This window comes from Pseudochaenichthys georgianus, chromosome 17 (genome assembly GCF_902827115.2).
Source record: "Pseudochaenichthys georgianus chromosome 17, fPseGeo1.2, whole genome shotgun sequence".
NCBI lineage: Eukaryota > Metazoa > Chordata > Actinopteri > Perciformes > Channichthyidae > Pseudochaenichthys > Pseudochaenichthys georgianus.
In genome coordinates this window covers 4,280,079-4,302,321 of record NC_047519.1, presented here as the reverse complement: position 1 = coordinate 4,302,321, position 22,243 = coordinate 4,280,079, and the positions used below count along the sequence as shown (strand labels likewise).

At 40.8% G+C, this 22,243-nt stretch overlaps 1 protein-coding gene across 1 annotated transcript in view; it reads left to right on the top strand.

Moving 5' to 3' along the window:
• Positions 1-22,243, top strand: part of LOC117461747 (epidermal retinol dehydrogenase 2-like) — an 87,209-nt gene that overhangs the window by 47,260 nt on the left and 17,706 nt on the right. Inside the window, exon 6 of the mRNA XM_034103645.2 lies at positions 179-304. Within this exon, the coding sequence (XP_033959536.1) occupies positions 179-304 (126 nt within the window). The remainder of the gene's footprint in view (positions 1-178; positions 305-22,243) is intronic.

Below are 22,243 nucleotides of genomic sequence, written 5' to 3'. Positions count from 1 at the left end.
CATCAAACAGCCCCTGAAGGCACCAGGACACATGCTTCACGCCTGACCTGTCACTTCCTACTTCTCACACACTTTTAAAACCGCATCTAAAAAAGGACCTGCTCAAAGGATGAAACTGTTGTGGTATCCATTTATTGCTATATGTTTTTGTCTAAATCCTTTTTCTTGTTTTCACCAGGTGGCCAACACTGCTGCCAATCCTGGATCCAACCTATGTAGCTAAGAAGATAATCCAGGCTGTGCTCACTGACCAGGTGCTCCTGCTCCTGCCCAAGACCATGTACCTCATCACTGCTCTCAAGACGTGAGTGTCTACCTTTGTATGTCCCTTCACTGAAACCCTTCCTCCATACACCTTTCACTGTACACAGTCAATAGCGGACCTAGAGTGTGTCCAGAAATTCGACACTCTTTTAGTCTCCTGACCTTTATGCTAAGCCTTGAAGTGACCGCCTGTTATTTTCACTAGGCCATGCTCATACAAATGTAAATGTATTCAGAAAGGATGCTAACATGTCTAACGTGGCTGCACCACATTAATGTTGTCAGATTCTAAAAGCTTAACCTCTTAACCTGTTAAGCCCGATTGCCCCCGCCGGCACAACAAGATTCACAAAACTGTGTCTCAGGGCTTCTTACCATTTAACAACCTATTAATGTGTCATACTCACTCAGCTAACTGACGATATGAGCCAAAACAAAACACAAGTCTGACGCCGAGTGTCTGAATTATCACTAAGCGAAAGAGTGCTAACACACTTAACACATAACTCACGGTAGCAATATGTTATACTTCATGCAATCTGCACAAACTAAATATCATATGAAAGCTGGGATTCCACAGATTCCAATGTTATATGTATCATCACTGTCCAGGGCTCAACGCTAACTTTTAAAAGTAGTTGCCAGGCTGGCAACCAGGCATCAGCTTTTGGTTGCCAAAACTGAAAATATGGTTGCCATTTTTAGTCACCTTATATTTTAAATAATGAAGATACTATACAGTTATACATGAACTTAATGAACATGTGACACAAAATAATGTTCAAATGCTTTACAATAAGTAATCAACACACTTATTTGAAACTTAAGTGGAAGGAAACTTGTCCACCCTCAAGTGCAGCTGTTGTCATGTTCTTCACAGATCCCTCACAAATGAATTGAGCAAGTCACTAGTTTCTTGGTCATCCGTTGTCTGACCCCCACCATAGATCCACTGGCCCTTCAGCATTGAAGTCTGTCATTGGCCAGACTAATACATTTCTAATGTTAAATACATGAAAACCATTCATAGGTAAGAATTAGATATTAATTATGAATGCTGTAAATTACCTTTAATATGTCCAACTATATTTCAAATGTGTTACCTTTTTATAGAAGTGATTATATTTGTATGCCAATATTTTCCTAGTAAAGTTTCGTTTGGCACTTTTATTTTGGTAGTAATAAGATCAGGACTCTTATTTTGAAGGAACTTTTACCGGAAGTGAATGGACAATGGCGCAGAATGTACATATATATTCCGCCTCCCAAGACTTTACACATTTCCTCTTTGCTTTTCGTTCGGGTTCATCTTGATCTTTATCAGTTGAATCACTTTGAACATTCGTTTGAGATGTTGACGGGTTGGCCGAACTTTTTACCCCACAGTCAAACTTTCATTTGCTTCGCCATTTGTTGTAAAACAAACACACGGCGCACCGCGCACGCGAGTAAACGTGCATCGCTTTCTGGCTCCGTAGTCACACCAATGCACGTGCAACTTAAGTATCAGGTTCCGACAATGGTCATAACAATAATTAAATATCACTCTTAATTAGGGTTGGGTACCGAGAACCGGTTCCGGTTCGGAACCGGTTCCAACATGTCGATTCCAACGGCATCATTTAGAAATGTGAATTTCGGTTCCGCTTTTCGATGCCTGAGGAAATGTTTCTCGCCGCTCTCCGTAGCCTACTGCATGACTGCAGCGGGCGGGAAATGTAGCGTTGTACCTACACTTCCTACAGCGTAACCTGAGACCAGGGCCGGCCCGTCGCACTGGCGTTATAGATGTTCGCCTAGGGCGCCAGATCTGTGGAGGCGCTGCGCTGACAGCTCTGGGAGGGAAAACAAATGTCTTGACCGTTGGGGCTCATCCTAATTTTCGGCCTTGATGTAACAACATTCATAATTAAGTAAATGTAACACCGTTTTCACCCCGGTTACACGTTTCATTTGCCCTGTACGATGGGCGCTGTAAGTGATGACAATGGGGGATGTTGGGGAAAGGTAGGGGGCTGTTGTTATTAGCATCTGGTGCTAGCTGCTCTAACGGAAGAAGAAGATGTTTCTACAATGATGTGGAGGAGAGTCCTCTCCAGTCAGACTGAGGCTGATAACTACAGCTCAGTGAGGTAAAGGACTCTGAGGGTTCAGATAGTTCACTTTAGTCTAAGTTATCTCAGTGGGTCTCAAACGTTTTGATCACAATGTAAACACATATTTCCAAGGCACTCCTTTATAATTATTGGGATAAAACAGGTTTGAAATCATTCCAATGTATACTATAGGACAGTAAACCAGACACATCGTTTTAAACTGGAGAGATACAAACATATGCATAAATAAAATAGTAAAATAAGATATGAATGAACAACAAAAATAAAATACGTTACATGTATTTGTTATTGTCTATGGTAGGTTACTGGTTATGCTCACATACTTATTTAATTATTAAAATGTAAACCGATCTTTTTCATATGGGTGTTTAGAGTTGTACCCCCTAGATCTAGTCTCTAGTCATTGTGCTTAAAGTGCATCAGATTGAAGCATTTTACTTCAAAATGTTCAAACATTTCTTCCTGGTATGCCTGAGAAGGCAGATATGCTTGTTTTTCTCAACAAGAACTTAATCTTTTTTTTTACCCTGCCCCTCAAAGAATCGGAATTGAGAACCGTTAAGAACCGGAATCGAAAAGTAGAATCGGAATCGTGGAAATTCAAACAATACCCAACCCTACGTTTGAAAAAATACCACCCGCGAATCACCTTTTTTGCGGGTCACCCGATGCAGGACTCTGGCCTGATGTGAACATTTCCAGAAGAACTCTACCCTTTGTATGTATACTAGACCCTCCAGAAAAACGCGGGCAAAAATCCTTGATTATGCGGGCTAAAATCCTTGATTATGCGAACAAACATGCAGGGTTTTATGTGATTTTATGCGGTGAAATTGCGGGGAGTTGCGAAATGTGCGGAAATATGCGGAAAAAATCAATATTGGGCTGTCTTATTTATTTATTCTCTCTCACACACAACCTGCCACTAACGTTAAACCTCTTTACTATTCAATTAAACACATTCAATGTGTATTTATTGTAAAATAAATTCTCCGCCTCATTCTGTTTTCATTTACTCGTTCGTTATCTGACCAGCTTCAGTCTTGTAGGCTTCTCACCTCGTTTCTTGTAGCCCTCGAAAGGGGTTTGGAGGTCGATGCCTCGGTGAACGTGAGTTGTTTGGCTTTCTTGTCCGCAGCAGCAGAAAGCATTTTCGAATGTTTGAATGAATCGAAGTGGGTCGTCACCGTGGATTTTCTCTTATGCTCCAACACACAGTTGCACGGGGTGCAGAATAGTTTCCCCCCACTTTCGTGCAATACATCGGGGAACTGCTTTACCCGGTCTTGTTCGTCGGTAAATGAGATGGATTCGATTTTTTCATCTTGGTGTTTTCTCTCTCGTGTGAGCTCCACACGTTCACTCTACGGTGTTGTTTACCTTCTGTGATGCGCGGGTTGATGACGTCGCGTCAACATCATCACTTCACGTCAAGACGAGTTAACTTTTTTTTTTCTCAACTTTGTGTGGAAAAATGCGGGGATTATGCGGCCTTTTGATAAATATGCGGCCTTTTAAAAATCTGCGTCATTTTGCTGATTATGCGGTAAATTCTGCGATCGCAGAATCGCGTTTTTCTGGAGGGTCTAGTATACAGTAGGCCTACAGTACAGCCCAACCATGTACACCTTCCTTTTTTCCCGTCCACAGTTTGAATTGGATAAAGGTAATAGTTATCGATGGTGCTTTTATAGCCTATTGTATAATAACTGTGATTTATATTGCTTTTCAAATGCATATATGGCCACCTATTTACACGGCTCTTCCCGTCAAGAATATGAATAGAACTTAGGTAGACCACTTTACATTTCTGCAAATTAATTTTTAATCACACACGTCTCCCCACATCTCCCTGTCCCAAAGACAGCTGGGCTTTTGACTGGGACACACCCATTTGAGTCTGATCTGGGGTGCTACATCTATAGACATTATGACAGCAGATTCACAACTTATATCCTCAATGACTTCCACACCGGACTTCTGCAACGCAGCGTCTGCAGAAACATAATGGAGCGCAAACGGCATAAACAGGATACAGAAACAACCCGTATTACAAAATAAAAGCATATATGAGAAAAATAAATAGTTACATGACCGGGCAACACACTCTCACTCCCTAAGCGTCCAGGAACGACGCTTGGTCAGGGTCCCATGGTGTGCAGTTGGGACGCGCCGAGGCTCCTTCAGCTACATAAATGTATTCCCATCGACGGCGGAAGCACCACATCTATTTATGTCGGCAGCTCTTAAAGGCAATGTGAGCGTCCATTCCCATTGGATAACGGAGAATTGTACACCCGGAAGTAAGTATTCTCCTTGCTGTCGATTGATTTGACAGTGATATCTCCACTACTCATCAACTCAAAAACACCAGATTATATTTGATAGGTTTACATTGTGTACAATGCTTTTGTGTTTTTCCCCTTCAATTCTGAGAAACAACTTGTTTTCTCTGAAATGTGGTGCGCCAAAGAGACTACACTACCCACAATCCCCAGCTATTGTTGTGACGATGCCTGTCCGCTTTGACAAACCTCGTGATAAGTGACAAGCTCTGTGATTGGATGAAACATAAATTCATTCAAAAAAAGTCCAACCCTGTCTCCTAAAAATTACGTTCCCACAGAACTAAACTGCATTCTCAATTACATTTAGCTAGAAACGTATTTTCTCCGACTTTACGTTTGTCATGAACGTATCTCAAATACGTTTATTTTCTACATATCTTTGCCATTTATTGTCTTGCTTATAATAATCATAATAGTCATTTATAAATATCATTTTAGAGCACACGTTTGAAATCGAGAATCGGGCTCGATATATGGTTAAATTAAAATCAGTAGGCGAGGCTGTCATTTCGCCAGCTGTTACTCTCATGAGCGAGGCGGAACATAATAGTTTTAACCTGCCAAAAAGCTGCTGTGTCGTTCATTGCACCTCAAACATTAAAACAAATCCAGAGTTACGTGTTTCTGAACTTCCTCTAAGAAGAAAGGACAGTAACAGAAGAGCTCTGTGGCTTCAGGCTTGATCGCCGTTCAAATGACAGCGTTGGTTTCCCCAAAAGTGGGCGGGGCTGTAAAGTGACGTAGATTTTACTCTCATCTATTATAAAGATATTACTGATTTTCTTTGAATATAAGAATGTAAATACTGAGTTGAGCGAATAGTCAGGGGATTTGGGTGATGGGAGACACATCCATGGAATCTCAATTTCAATAGCTTACCATTAAATGACGGATATACCTTTCTGTCTGTGATGTTTTACAAATCAGATATTAATGTGTGGAAGTAAAACATGAGAAATAGTATAGCAATATCCTGTAAAATGATGTAAAAACATGATTAAAACTAAATATCTTCAGATGTTATACATACAGTTGCAAGAACAAGTATGTGAACCCTTTGGAATGACCTGGATTTCTGCATAAGTTGGTCATAAAATGTGTTCTGATCTTCATCTAAGTCACAACAACAGACAAACACAGTCTGCTTAAACTAATACCACACAAACAATGATATGTTTTCATGTTTCTATTGAACACACCATGTAAACATTCACAGTGCAGGGTGGAACAAGTATGTGAACCCCGAGGCTAAAGACTTCTTCAGAGCTACTTGGAGTCAGGAGTCAGCCAACCTGGAGTCCAACCAATGAGACGAGATAGGAGTTGTTGGTTAAAGCTGCCCTGCTCTATAGAAAATACACAGCAGTTTTGAATGTGCTATTCTTAAGAAGCATTGCCAGATGTGAACCATGCCTCGCACAGAAGAGCTCTCAGAAGACCTACCATTAAGAACTGTTGACTTGCATAAAGCTGGAAAGGGTTCCAGAAGTATCTCTGAAAGCCTTGATGGTCATCAGTCCACAGGAAGACACGTTGTCTATACATGGAGAAAGGTCAGCACTGTTGCTACTCTCCTAGGAGTGGCCGTCCTGTAAAGATGACTGCAAGAGCACAGCGCAGAATGTTCAATGAGGTGAAGAAGAGTCCTATAGTGTCAGCTAGAGACTTAAAGAAATCTCTGGCACATGCTAACATCTCTGTTGACGAATCTACGATACGTAAAACACTGAACAAGAATGGAGTTCATGGGAGGACACCACAGAGGAAGCCACTGCTGTCCAGAAACAACATGGCTGCACGTTTGAAGTTTGCAAAAGAGCACCTGGATGTTCCACAGCACGACTGGCAACATGTTCTGTGGACAGATGAAACCAACGCTGAGTTGTTTGGAAGGAACACACAACGCTATGTGTGGAGAATCCAAAGGGTTCACATACTTTGTCTTGCAACTGTACATAAGTGTCCTACACTAATAATACAAAGTTATTATTAGTGTGCTGTGTACCTTGTGTGCACCGCCTAGTGGTTAAAGCACGTTATTCAATTATTTTTGTTGAATAATGTTATTTTTGTTGAATAATGTTATTTTGAACAAAATATTAAGAGTACATACTTTCATAAGGGGACAGTAGAAGGTCAATGATAGAATTATAGAATATAAAAAATCAAGAAGATACTGTAAGTGATCTCTACAATAAAACAGTTTAGTGCTGAATGTACAAAGATATTATGAGGAGGATGTGCAAAACAGACAAACTAATTGACCTTTATTAACACATTAAAGAATACTTTAGGTTCAGGTCTTCTTTCAAATAATAAAAAAGCTTTGGGGGTATCTATCTACAGATACATATTAAGCCTGACAAAGTACTTAACGTCTAATATATTGCTTTCCTGCAATGTTAACTATGTTGAAGCACTTATTTTAACTGACATTATACACATTAATTATACTCGTATGTATGTCGATAGAATAAGAAATGTGCAGCATATGACAGTTTAATGGTGGAGGTACACACATATTGATAGATGTCTTGTAATGCACTGTTGAGGAACCTGTGACCCAAGTTTTTCATTCATTGCATAACTACACCGTAGTTGTGTATAATGATATATCAATAAACCTTTGAAAATCTTGAAATCTTGAAATTCATATTAACTATTGGTAGAGAATAACGAGTAATGAATATACTTTATAGAGATCTGCAGATAAATGTTTAGTCTTCTCAAGCACCAACTATCAAATATCTTTCCTGATTGTTGGCACTTAACAATCACCTTTCCCTGAATTTTACTCAGGTGTAACTAAAGTCTGATTTAAGGGTTGTTTATATTCCACATCATTAATCAGAATCTGCAAAGTAACTCAAATAAGTGTAGTAAAAATACCAGGTTAACCTCTGAATTGTAGTGGAGTAGAATTACAAAGTAACAATGAGCTGTCGTGGGTATATATTAATGCTGCCCATTATGGATACAAGCGATTTTCATTTAGTAATTACATGTTTTAAATGTGTACACACCAATGTGTTTCCTATCGCCTAAACCTCCAGGGCTGTACACAGTTTAATACTGTAAACTTCTAATTTTAGGGAAAACGTCTTTTAAAACTACAATTCCCAGTAGAGACGTGCCATAGAGAACATGTTGCGAAACACAATATCCAGCATGTGTAGTTCTGGTGGGGCGTTCGAGTCCAGTTTTGAAAAGTCCATTTCAAAGAGCTTGACGCTCGGCATAACCTTGGCGCACTGCCACTCCAACATCCAATCACAGAGCTTGAAGATTAATCACAGGGTTTGTCGCAAAGCGGACAGGCGTCGTCACAACAATAGCTGGGGATTGTGGGTAGTGTAGTCTCTTTGGCGCTCCACATTTCAGAGAAAACAAGTTGTTTCTCAGAATTGAAGGGGAAAAACACAAAAGCATTGAACAGAATTTAAACCTATCAATTTCGTTTAATTAACAAAGGTAATCTGGTGTTTTTGAGTTGATGAGTAGTGGAGATATCACTGTCAGATCAATCGACAGCAAGGAGAATACTTACTTCCGGGTGTACAATTCTCCGTTATCCAATGGGAATGGACGCTCACATTGCCTTTTAAGAGCTGCCGTCATGGACCGATGCGGTGCTTCCATGAGCGTCAAATACCGCCGCCGATGGGAATACATTGCAATCAGTTGAAAGCTCTTTGCGTCCGTTTATGAAGCTGAAGGAGCCTCGGCGCATCCCAACTGCACGCCACGGGACCCTGACCAAGCGTCGCTCCTGGACGTTTAGGGAGTGAGTGTGTTGGACCGGGTAACACCATTTAAAGACGTGATATGCCATGATAGTCTGTGGTCATGGTAGGGTGGTTAGTAGCAGGAATAATATAGCTTTTATGAACTCAAATGCTGAATTTGCTGCCTTTTAGCTGTGAAATAAGCTCACTATTTTCTATATGTTTCCCCTGCCTTCCTCATCCTCCTCCTCCTCTCCAGTGTTCTGCAGTGGAAGCTTTTCTCCCTCCTCAGCCAGTCAATATTACAGTTCACTTCCTCTGGGTGTGTGGGTGTATGTGTCAAGAAACTTGAGATGTAGAATATAGCAAGTTGAGGTAAAGCACACAGCTGTAGAGAGCAGTGTAGCGTTAGCAAGCATTATTGTTCTCTATTGATTTACTGTAGAACAGAGCCAACAGCAAGCTTCTTCTTTCATAGTTTAGTGTGCACTCACATAAATGGCTTCCCACATGCTGAACCTGTTTGTGATGTCATTAATAGACTTCAGTATATTAGCGATATCAAACAGCTTGCAGGTGTTTTTATCGTCTGCTCATCCTCAGCAGGCTCCTGATGAACTTCTTCATCAGTGTGTGGAGAGTAGCTCCAGGTCATCATGACTCGACAGAGGCACGTTTGATATAAGTTTACAGTTTTTAACATCCTTTATCAAATGAGAGTCTTGGAGATAACCAGTAATCATTGTGCCTTGTTGGTCTTTTGTCTGCATATTGAAAGTGTTAAATACAGATGATGTATTCTTTCATGAATCTGAATAATGTGTGTTCATAAAAAAACAACACAAGTAGGCTTACTATCAGTGAGGCTTTCTTAAGGATCATTCAAAGGATTTTATTATGTTAAAGCTCCATCGAATAGGGTTGCTGGCTTCTTAAACGTCTTTATACATAAGTTGCTCTCCCTCCCGTTGCTGCTGCCAGGGCCGTATCCAGGATTTCCTAAATACCGAGGTCCAAACATGCTAGGGGGGTTCGGGGGATATCCCCCGAGATTTTGGGGATTTTCATGATCTAGTTAGGTGCTTTTTAAGTCCTGTGGGGGTCACACATTGGATAATATATTGATTTCAAACCATGTTAGTGGGCTGCAGCATCCATTATTTTTGAAAGCGTAACGCATAAGAATCAGTTGATTGTTACTATTAAGGATCTGGACATGAGGAAGAGGCTAAAATGATCACAAAACATTGACAACATTCATTTTCCATGTCTCTCCTTTCCATGCACCCTCTCTTCCATCTTCTTTAGTCTCTCTGTCTTCTTCCTGTTCATTACTCTCTCTGTCCTCTACTCTGTCTCTTTGTTCAATCTCTCCCTCGTTGTTCACTTTTTGCTCCTCCTCACTTGTCGCTCCTGCCAGTGAATTAAAAGCAATTCAGCAATTTAGTTCATTTCACTTGTTTGTTTGCATTCTTTTTTTTATTTAAATCTGTTGTGTTTGATTATTATGACATCATAACTGCAATAGATGTATGTTTTAAAATGATGCCTATTGTAAATGAAGACTATTGTTATAGATACATAGATAGATAAATAGATGGGCTTATTTTGTGTGACTCCAGTTCCTCCCTGACTTCCATCACTTTCTCTCTCTCTCTCTCTCTCTCTCTCTCTCTCTCTCTCTCTCTCTCTCTCTCTCTCTCTCTCTCTCTGCCTGTCCTGTCTCTTCCTTACCAAAACTGAGCTTCGACTGACTTAGTATTTTCATTATATCTGAGTCAGTGTAAAAATAAAACAATACAATGTTATATCTTCAATGTTTTACTCAAATTGAAATGAAAGAAAAGCATTACAATGTTTGTTAAAAGGTAATCCTTCTGACATTGGATGGACGTAATTAACTTTAGCTCTCTAGCTAGTTTATTCACGCAATTTAAACCAAAGTATAGCATATAGCTGCAATATAAGTTAGTGTGCATGTTGTCGGACGTCCACTGACTAACGTAGAGCGTTCACACAGGATCTGCTGGTCATATGATGTCCTGATGAACAGAAACACAAGCAGCCCACTGGACTCAGATCTCTAGATACCTCATCACTCCTCCGCTGCTCCGGTACAAGTCCGGGCTGCGGTGGTTTGTTGATACATGTTGTCTTCTTCTGTTTGCTTTAATCGAGGCTACGTAGTTATGCAGCGCCCCCATGGTCTGTAAATGGAAGTACTACAAAGAACCCCGTTTAGTGCAATTATTTCACAAGTTTTGTTATACACAGCTCGGAAAAAATTACCGAGGTCCGGACCTCGGTGACCTCAATGGTAGATACGGCCATGGCTGCTGCTGCTACTGTTGAGGTTCCCCTGAGCAAGGCACTGAACCTCAGACTAAACCACTCTAATGATATATAATATCGATGGCATTGCTGCAGTCCTTCTCTCACTACTGCAAGTCAACAGCCTCAGATCTAAATCTGCTGAGCTCTTAGCAACAACCATTACGAACATCCCATGATCCTATAAGGGAGGAGGTTTCCTTTGGTGCAAATCTACACATTTTTGCATTTCTGTTTATATTACACTAAACAAAAATATAAACGCAACACTTTTGTTTTTGCTCCCATTTTTCATGAGATGAACTCAAAGATCTAAAACATTTTCTATATATACAAAATAACCATTTATCTCAAATATTGTTCACAAATCTGAAAAAATTTGTGATAGTGAGCACTTCTCCTTTGCCGAGATAATCCATCCCACCTCACAGGTGTGGCCTATCAAGATGCTGATTAGACAGCATGATTATTGCACAGGTGTGGCTTTTTTATTAGGCTGGCCACAATAAAAGGCCACTCTGAAACGTGCATGTTTGCTTTATTGGGGGGGTCTGGGGGGGTACGAAAACCAGTCAGTATCTGGTGTGAGGGTTAGGGGTAGGGTTAGGGTAATGTTGTGAATCGAGTGGCCTGTGTTCGTCGTTCATAACATACTCCTGCCATACCATAACCCCACCACCACCATGGGCCACTGTTTCAGATTTGTGAACAATATTTGAGAGAAATGGTTATTTTGTATATATAGAAAATGTTTTAGATCTTTGAGTTCATCTCATGAAAAATGGGAGCAAAAACAAAAGTGTTGCGTTTATATTTTTGTTCAGTGTATATACATTATATTTTTTCCTGTGTTCCTGTTGATGTGATGAATACAGAATAACTTCACTATTGGTATAATGTCATGTCAGGCATTTCACCTTGCCGTTTGTAACATTAAGCTATCATGAACTTAGTCTGGCAGTGTTTAGTTTTTTTGATGTAACTAAACGTGGATCAGAGGCCTGAACAAGAAGCAGGATTTGGGGTTAGAGAGATACTTTAGTGTTAACTCTGAGTTTTTAGTCCTACGACCCTGGTTCACTTTTTACGTGGGTAAATCGCCATACATATGAAGTCATGGATGTATACAGTTGAACTTCTTCATATTTATCAAATATTATAGTTTACTCTTCATTCATGAAATATGACGCGTTGCTGTCAATACACTTCTCTATATTGTGATTAGTGGAATGTTGCTAACTCCGCCCCTTTCATGTGAACCCGCTCATAGCAGGACAGAGAAACCCTGGCTTGATTTAGGACCGCTTAGCGAGATCGCATTTGTTAGGGTTAGTTAAGCCAGATAACTCAAACCTATCCAGGGTGTGTTGAACTGGCTTCTCAGTACAGGCCTCTCGAGTATGGCCTAGCATGTCAACACATAACCTTGAAGTAACATATTTACAAAAAAAGATAACTGTATTCCCTTACTTTTACATAACAGAATGCATCAGGTTACTGTTACATTTCAAAAACGTGGGGATTACTAGCAGGATTACAATGGTTTTTTTAAACGCTATTTTACGATGCACATTTAGGAGTCTTGAACGAAACCAATCATCATGTCCTCTGGTTCAAAGAATGTGTGGAGATTTCTCCATACTGTATGTATTAAACTAAAACAAACTCAGATTGTATTATTGCTTTTTTAAACTTTACTGTAACTGTGTCCACAGACCACTTTCTGAATATGCTTGATTAAAAAGCATTTTGTTCTATCTGTAATCTCTGCATAGTGCACACATTGAATAAGCCTTTTCGACACTTCCTGCTGATTTTGACTCACATTCTCAAGCCATGGCTGAACTGCATAGGCGGTTTTGATACAAAAGGAAGCGTGACCTGAGAGGACCTTTGCTGGTGATTCACCGGGTGCTGTCAGGGCACTGGGGACCTTTTTCAATTCTCATGTCACTTCTAAAAGCATTCCCCTTGAGTCAAACGCCCCCCATTTGTTTACCTCATTATCTGTCCACCAATTTAGAGGCCAGGTTAATTTATGTATACAGTCTTTTATCACAACAGGGGCTTTGAATAGGGGGCATCAAAGAGAAAGGACATGAGAACAATACATTATAAGCAACCTACTCATATATATTAAAGCACAGACCTACTGGACAAAATATAAACTACAGACCATTGTAGGCATGTATGGGAAAACTCTATATGAGGGAACTGGTTCATGACCAAGGGAAGGGCTGTCTGAGCACACCATCACAGTGTATTCAATGTGGAAAGTGGCATTCTTCAAAGGCATGGGACTGTAGACTCTGTCTTGAATGGATGAAGAACTCTGTACAGTTAATGGCAGCATTCATTCGTCCTTACGGGGGCTGACTGGTGCAAACATGAACACATTTCCATTAGGAGAAACATGCTGCACTTTCAAAAAACGATGCAAATATCAAAACACAAATGTGCCAAAACATGCAAATTAGGAAACATCTTCACAAACTTACTTGATGAAACATGCACATCGTTTACAAAAAGCACTGAATACACAAAGCGCCATTGTTTCTCCTTGCCTTGTTGAGGAAACAGAGATCAGTCCATAGTCCCAGGTAGGTGGACCAAGTGTCCTTTGTCCCACAAATTGAGACCATGTCCCTTCATTTGATTGACAGTCGCCCAGACAGTTGAAGCTTTGCATTTATCCAATGGCTGTTCTCTGCCAGAGAGGGCTATCACCATTAGCTGTGTCAGATGTCAATCAATCATACAATGATTTAATCACAGGTGTAGCTGGTGAAGAGTTTGTTGTGACATTTGCCAGAGTTTTTTTTTATCGCTCCCAGAAGTGAATAGGATTTGAAGCTACACCACATACAAGACTCATGAGAAACCCCTGACTCATAAAGAAAAACCAAAAGAGGATATCCAAACACACGAGGTAACAGCAGTGAAATAATGAACGTATACCACACTGTGCAGTTCAGCATGTTGTGGTAGTAAGCTACCTGCGGTCAAATATATTTAAGTCCTTAACTTGCATAGTTTGTGCAAACAAATCAACAGAAAGATGGACTACAAGGGGAAGATTGAGGACTGCTTCCGGGGCAACGACTCCAGGCGGGTGTTGCAGGGGGTCCAGCAAATGACCAACTACAAACCCAGCCACCCCTCGGCCGACGGGGGTGACCCTCAGCTGGCGGAGGAGCTGAACTCCTTCTACGCCCGCTACGAGACAGGGCTATCGGAAGCAGCCACACCATTACATCTACCTGCCCTCAGCAGCCTCACCCTCACGGAGCACGAGGTGAGACGCACACTGAAGGCAGTGAACCCGAGGAAAGCAGCGGGGCCGGACGGAGTCTTGGGACGGGTGCTGAGAGACTGTGCTGACCAGCTGGCGGGGATCTTCACCAAGATCTTCAACCAGTCCCTGTCCCAGGCCATCATCCCGGTGCCGAAAAAGAACAACATCAGCTGCCTAAATGACTACCGTCCAGTGGCACGCACCTCCACCCCGCTAAAGTTTTTGAGAAGGTGGTCCGTCCCCACATCGTCTCATCCCTCCTTCCCGGTCTGGACCCCAACCAGTTCGCCTACAGGGCCAACAGGTCCACGGAGGACGCCGTCGCCACAGCTCTCCACTCTACCCTGTCTCACCTGGAGAGTAGGGGGAGCTACGCACGGATGCTCTTCGTGGACTTCAGCTCTGCATTTAATACCATCCTCCCGACAGACTGGTGACCAAGCTATCAGTCCTGGGAGTATCCCATTCCTTGTGTCTATGGATTAAGGACTTCCTGTCTGATCGCCCCCAGAGAGTGAGGATTGGCACCCACACCTCCACGTCCCTCAGTCTCAGTACCGGATCACCACAGGGCTGCGTGCTGAGCCCCCTACTATACGCCCTCTACACCTATGATCTCGTCCCCGCCGACGCCAGCAACTCCATCATAAAGTTCGCTGATGATACCACCGTGGTGGGCTGCATCTCAGGGGGTGACGAGACCGCGTACATGGAAGAGGTGGAGCAACTGCTAGCGGTGTGCAAAGTAAACAACCTGCAGCTGAACAAGCTGAAAACCCAGGAAATGATCATTTACTTTAGGAGGAAGAAGACCGTCATGCAGCCCCTGTACATTGATGGAGGCTGTGTGGAGAGAGTCTCAGTGATCAAATTCCTGGGCGTTCCCTGGCGGAGGACCTGTCCTGGAGGACCAACACCACGGCAACCGTCAAGAGGGCACAGCAGAGACTCTACTTCCTGAGAATACTCAGGAATTACCACCTCAGACAGGATCTGCCTGTGTCCTTCTACCGCTGCGCCGTGGAAAGCATCCTCACCTCCTGCATCTGCGTGTGGTTCCTCAGCTGCACAGCCGCAGAGAGGGGTGCGCTCCAAAGGGTCATCAACTCGGCCCAGAAGATCATCGGTTGCCCCCTCCCCTCCCTGGAGGTACTGTACAGCTCTCGTTGCCTTAAGAAGGAAGTCAAAATCCTCAAGGACCCACACCACCCGGGTAACGAGCACTTCGTACGGCTGCGCTCAGGCAGGCGCTTCCGTACCATGTCTTGCCGGACAAACAGACTCAAATTCAGTTTCTTTCACAGGGCCATATGTGCACTAAACGCTGCTAATATTTAAGTTATATAAACCTTCCGTGCAATACGAGGGGAATCGTGCAATTTAATTTATCTATTATTTATTTATGTACATATTCCCTTTTTTTAAGTCCCATTTATTGTTTTTATTGTTTCTATAGTGTCTTGTTGTTTTTATATTGTCTTGTTGTTTTTATATTGTCTTGTTGTTGCGTGTTGGCACCTTGAGTCTGTTGTAATTTCGTTGTACTTGTACAATGACAAATAAAGTTCCATCCATCTAAAAGCCAAGTATTCATATTTACAAGCTAATAGTTTCAATAGAAATGTTGATTTTTTTCATGAGGGTTAAATTAACATTATGGAAATCTAAACTACCTCTAAGCATCGCTGTAAGTGTCCCATATTGTCCCTCACAAACCTACTCTTTGCCAACTGGTCACCCTCTCAGGGAACCCGGGGCATTTCCCTGACTGCTTATCCAGCCTTGGATGCGAAGAAATACAGCAGTCTATATATTAAATGAAAGAATATATAAAATGAAATCTTTCAGGGGTGGGTGTAAGAATCAAGGATTGTATCTTCTTCTGTTCTCCAGTGATTCACACATCACAGAATTGGTTCTTTGGCATCATCAAAGAGAGAGAGGGTGAGTCAGCGAGATGTCACCTTGCAGCTGAAGAGACACGTTTCACTCTGGCTGCAATATTTATAATGGTTAATGCAAAGCTGGCCAGGGAAACGGAAATGACCAACCTGTTGACAGGGTACATGTTTAAATTGTTTTATTGATGTTTTAAATAAATAATACATATCCAAAATAATCTGAATAAATGGAACGTTTTTGAAATGTAAGGTTAAGGTTAAGATAAAGTGTTTTTGGAGTAAAACAAAATATGAACTCCCACACTGCAGTACAACACTTCTGCAAAACTCAGATTAGGTTAAGAAAAACAAATTGGAGCTTGTTGGACAGAGGACTCTGGGGGGGCTGGGGTCGTAAGGTTGGTAACAGCTCAAAGCTTTCTCGAAGCAATTCTGTAGATTTCTCCCAAGTACTTAGCTAGTTCTGAGAAAATAATAAACATTCTGCATGACAAGACATAACAAAGCACTATGACTCCTTGTTAAGGGAATATGTGCCAAAGGGGAAGACGTCCCCGATAAGATGCACTACCAGATGTCCCTAGTAGAGGCAGAATGTCCTGTATCAACCATAGACTGTATATATAAATGGACGTAGGGTCCGTGACGTCACCCATAGGATTCTGCAGAGTTGCCGAGAAGCCCTTTGTAGGCGGAGTCGGCCACTAACGGCTCGACAGTGACGTCAGAGTTCAACTCCCGCCTGCTCCAGCCTGCTCCAAATAAGGGCAAAGAGGCAGAGCCGAGGCGGGACCTCCTGCCACCGAGCTGGAAGTTCCAGAGCTAGCTGAAGCTACCAAGTTAAGCTAACATGCTCCCCATCTGCACGCTGCCGTCGCATTTTACGTTTCTAAGGTAAGCGGCCTTGAAACTATTCAGCAAAACTATAAATAATAATCTAAGTTATTGAGTTTTTAGCATAATACTCAGAATCTTAAAATCCCTTAACGTTTGTATGCAATTGTGCTAAATTCAACACTGGAATCAAGCAAATATTAATATGTTTGCATGACATTAGTTATTTATATTTTGATATCACTTAACTATACGTTTAATACATTTAAGTCAAGCTAAGGGACATGTGATGGTAGCTAGTTAGTGCTCTTACCTGTGAGGCCCCCATAATAACCAGACTGTATCATTAAAACTAAGTACCAGTTCTAGATCCTTGACTTTAGACAAACAATTCAAAAGACAACATTTATTTAAAGACCAATCTTTATTTGAATGTGCCTCTTAACCTGAGATATTAGTTATACAGTAATAGTATTGACAATCTAAAAAAATTGAGCAACTCAAAGTCAACTTTATATTTCTTATTGTCCAAAGCATTTATTATTTTCATTTTCCCCCTCTCATATTCAGTGTGGACGGATTGAGACAGCGTGGTGTCCAGAGAGCTGCAGAGACTTCAGGGAGAAACTTCCGTGCGATGGACGTCCTGTCTGTTGGTTTGGAGAGGACTGAGGGTCTTTCCTCAGCGAGGAGGACCAGGCCTGATGGAGGAGCCTATGCTGGGCACAGCTGATACCAACTGCTCAGGCCTAGTCTGTCACGTTATTTGACTAAATGTGTTTACTTATACATTTAATAGGTTTACACCTTCTGTCCATATGTGCTTTTTATTTAAAACATGTTTGATTAACTTTTGGTTCACATTCCAATATATTGTATTTGTATTTGTACTCCTTTCGTCCATTATTCTTACTGAAAATGTTAGATTACACATTCACATCTGACTGAAGATTGGCCCCATTTATTTGTCACATTGCAAACTCTGCGGTACAAAGCACAAGTGATGTGAAGCTCATAAAGTAAGGCAAATAGAAATAATCAGCTGATGGAGTGTAGATGTGGAAATAGGTGCATTCGATCAGCTGACTGTGTTTTCACAATAAAAGTAGTTTCTTAGTGAATGTCCTGTACTGGTCTTAAAATCTCATAACATCAGCTTTTAATGTTCCTCTTGGATGTTCTTCTTGACCCTCAGAGAAGGAGAACATGTTGACTCTTTCAGGCATGTCCTTTCCTAACAAAAATGACAGGAAACATAAAACATATTATTGTAGAACAAGTGTGTTATTTATGAAAGCGGTGTGTTTGTGTGTTTAGGGGCTGTAGATATAATTATTTTGTAATTGTAATGTTTTTTTTTTATTTCAACAGTGAGCTACAAAGACAATCAGATTATGAATGAACAGTATGAAGTTCATCAACATTGAGATATATGTTATTTTTAAAATAATATTGAACTGTTATCAAAACGTAGTGCAACTGTAGAAGCTTGCTCTGCTGTCTCACTGAAAGAATAACTTTTACTACTTTTTTTACAGACAATATTGAGAGATAAATAGTAGCAGTTCTCACTATGTGTTAAATATCTTTGCCTTCAATACATTAAATTAGAAAGCTGACAAAGTCATAATGCTAAATATCTAAATGTAACTTTTTGCATGGAAAAAAAACCTCAACTTAACTGATGTGTCGGTGATCTAGTATTTAGTATGGTTTAATGCAGTGGTTCCCAACCTTTTTTCCCAAGAGCCCCCCCAAATGACTCCTGTTGGAAGTTGCGCCCCCCCCCACACACACAAGGGGGGGGGGGGGGGCAACAGCAGTAATTCAAGTTTAAAAGTCTCAAAAATGCTACAACTACTGTCACAAACTGGATGAATGTGAAGTATTTTGTTAACGGAGGATGAAAGCGTAATTAAGGAGCACTATTGCAGTGACTTTGATGGTTATTGGACTCAGGATTCATTCATTTGGATTCCCGCTGTATGAAGAAATTAAAGGACGGAAACAATTTACAAAAATGTAAACTGTTTAAAACACATGCTCAAAGTAAGCCGGATTTTGCCGATGTGTTTATGTGAATTCAAAAGTCGTAAATAATCTACAAAATGGAGGAGACCGATCTGATCGGAGCAACTGGGACAAATAATCCAACTGAAACCGGCATGGACAATGATTATGTTTTAAAAATGCGCTTATCCAGAAAAGCCTGGTTTGCACACTTTACGGGCAGAAGAAACATTTCTATTAAAGAAAGAATTATACATGTCTGTCTTTGTATGCCTTTAATACTAACTTGAATTGTTATTCAAATTAATTAATCAATTATTTTTTATATTTTATTGTAATGTACAGATGTAGCGCTTCGTTTCAGACGCCTACCCGTGCGGGTCCGTGATCCGCACGGGGTGGGCGTCTGCTGAAAAGGAAACCCCCCCCGCAGGACTTGAAACGCCCCCTTGATAAATAAATGTAATTATAATGAAACCAGCTGCAATGGATCATGGATCCACCAGGGGGAGCTGTGAAAAGCTGCCACACTGGAACTCATGTGAAATAAACAGCTGATCTACAGGTATCTGATATAGCGGATATTTGTTAAGATCCATATGTCACGGATAGGATCATATTCTGTGCTAAATAAGAGACACGTCCCGGAAATGATAAATAAAATAAAAAGAGGAAACAATTTTCAAGTTCAGTTTTCAACGTTTTATTTAAAATAACTGACATAACAGACACCATACTGTCGGCCTATCTGCTGCGGAAACCAGGATGAGCTATTTCGGGATCTGTTTTTCGGGGGCTCCTCAGTCTCTCATTTACCCGGCTCCTGATCTTATGCCACCGGTCAATGTTCAGATTTGGGAACCAATTGGAAACATAGGACTCAATCTTTTTCAACCTCTTGATGGGAAAAAAGGAAGGTGTAAATGGTTGAATGATGAATAAACAGTGAGGATGGGTACAGTATCAATACACTAGATATACACAGCAGCCCAGCCTGTGAGCAGTATGAACGCTCAGCTCGAGATACCAGCGAGTCGAGAGAGAGAATGATATCTGCATTTTCTCTTTTGGTTTGATTAGGACACATCCTGGGGATTGTGTTTACAAACATTGACCAGACCGTTCACCAGCCCCCACCCCCCATGTTGCCTATGCTGTCCTGTGTTGCGAACTCTTTGTTTAAAACGAATTGGCCATCGGAATGTGTGGAGGAAGGGTCACATTCCACAGCTCCCCCCCCCCCCCCCCCCCCACTCTGTAGGTTTGTGTTTGCATATTTCTATGCCGTAATTCATACTGGTCCTCTCACGCACATACATTCTCCTTACAGTATACATACATAGGCTATATGAGTCCGTGTATCTACGGACCATTTGTTTTTCTTTATTAAAAAAGTAAACGGAAGAGCGTCTGAGAGGCGTTTTTTCCCCTTTGGTCTAATGGTCAGTGGAGCGAGGGGGGGGGGGGGGGCGCGAAACTCGCGGAAGTGATTTCAAAACAAAAAGCACTCGTTTGCTTGGAACAAAGAAAACGGCCAAGACACACATTGAGTCCAGAAAATGAATGTTATTAAGGGCTGTAAATATAATAAGCCTGTATCTAACATTGACAACAGGCTTATTATATTTACAGCCCTTAAGATACACTTTTGTGTTTAACAGCTGACCACCATGACATACTTTGTTTTCGTAGATTTCGCATTAGAGCAAATGTATAAATATGAGCATTAAATTATATGAATATGAGAACAAAATGCATGAATGTGTGAGTGACAATATATGAATGTTTGCATTGAAATATGATAATATGAGAGCAAAATGTATGAATGTGTGAGTGTAAATATATACGTGTGTGAGAGTGAAAATGTATGTATGTAAAAGGAGAATATATATGTCCACCATTTCCACCGGAAATATCAAACATTTAATAAAAGTGAAAAACAATGAACAAGACTTAACGTATTCATCATGATTAATTATATTTATTTCGTTTGGATGTAGGATTTTTGACTTTGTTTAGAGCAGTGATCTTCTACTATATGAACATTTTGGATCCAAAATCACAAAAAAAACGTAAAAACAGATTTTGAAAATGATATTATTTTTCACAAACATACACAACGAAACCATTTAAAAGCTGGGAATACATGGGATGTCACTATGATAATGTGAAAGTTTGATTGAGGTAGCATGGGATTTCATTCTGATAAGGCAAAAGTGTTATTATAAATATAATACAAATATATATATATACACATTATGTACAACAATCAGTTTTGTTCTGTCTTTATCTGTGCCACGCTTCAAAGCGGTTTCTGTCAACTACGACACAGAGGGCAACATCACAGATTCCTCCTCCTCCAGGTCAAAAAACAAGCTTAAAGCTTGACTCACGTTCAGAGTTCTCTTCATCATAGTTGAATCTTCAAAACTCTAAATCTATCTAACTATATCTAAATTCTCAATGTTTGTCTGTCACTTTACTTCAATCGCAGTCTCCCGCCGCCTCTCTCCCGCCGCCTCTCTCCATCTCCCGCCGCCTCTCTTCGTCTCCCGCCGCCTGTCTTCGTATATCTTCGTCTCTCTCCATTTCCCGCCGTCTCTCTTCCGTTCCCGCCGTCCCTCTTCGTCTCTTTTCGTCTCGTTTCGTATCACTCCGTTTACCTGATTACCTCACCCCCTCCCTGGTAAATACATCCTGTTGAGCAGAATATACAGTTTCCAGTATTTTCCGTTTCGTAAAATGATAAAATACGGCGAATATATTAAAATATGTGCTTCCATTATTCATACTTCTGAAATATATCTGTATTAACTTTATATCATCGTATGTCCGTGTTTATTGGGTATTTTTGCATGAAACAAAGACTGGGATTTAGTTTCAAGCCAGTACTTTCGACAGAAATACACATATACATCCTGTTGAGCAGGATCTACAGTTTCCAGTATTTTCCGTTTCGTAAAATGATCAAATGCGGCGAAGATATTCAAAAATGTGCTTCCATTTTTCATACTTTTGAAATGTATTAACTTTATATCATCGTATCTCCGTGTTTACTGGGTCTTTTTGCATGAAACAAAGACTGGGATATAGTTTCAAGCCAGTACTTTCGACAGAAACACACGGCAATGTTGTCCGGACTGTTGTTTTTATGCGGCACCGGCTTGAACAGGTCATGTGATCTGATCACGCCGGCGTGACGGTCGACTCCAAAGGGTTAATATTAAATACATATAAGTATTTTTACAACTCGATTTAGAAATACTCTGTTGTAATTATTGATGCATAAATGTGTTCATCCATTCAATGTGGCATCTGCTATCATGGGGTTAATGTATGATATTACTTAATAATACAATACATTATAATATATGATATGATAATTACATTTTAGTTTTATTCATTTCTTATTTTATAG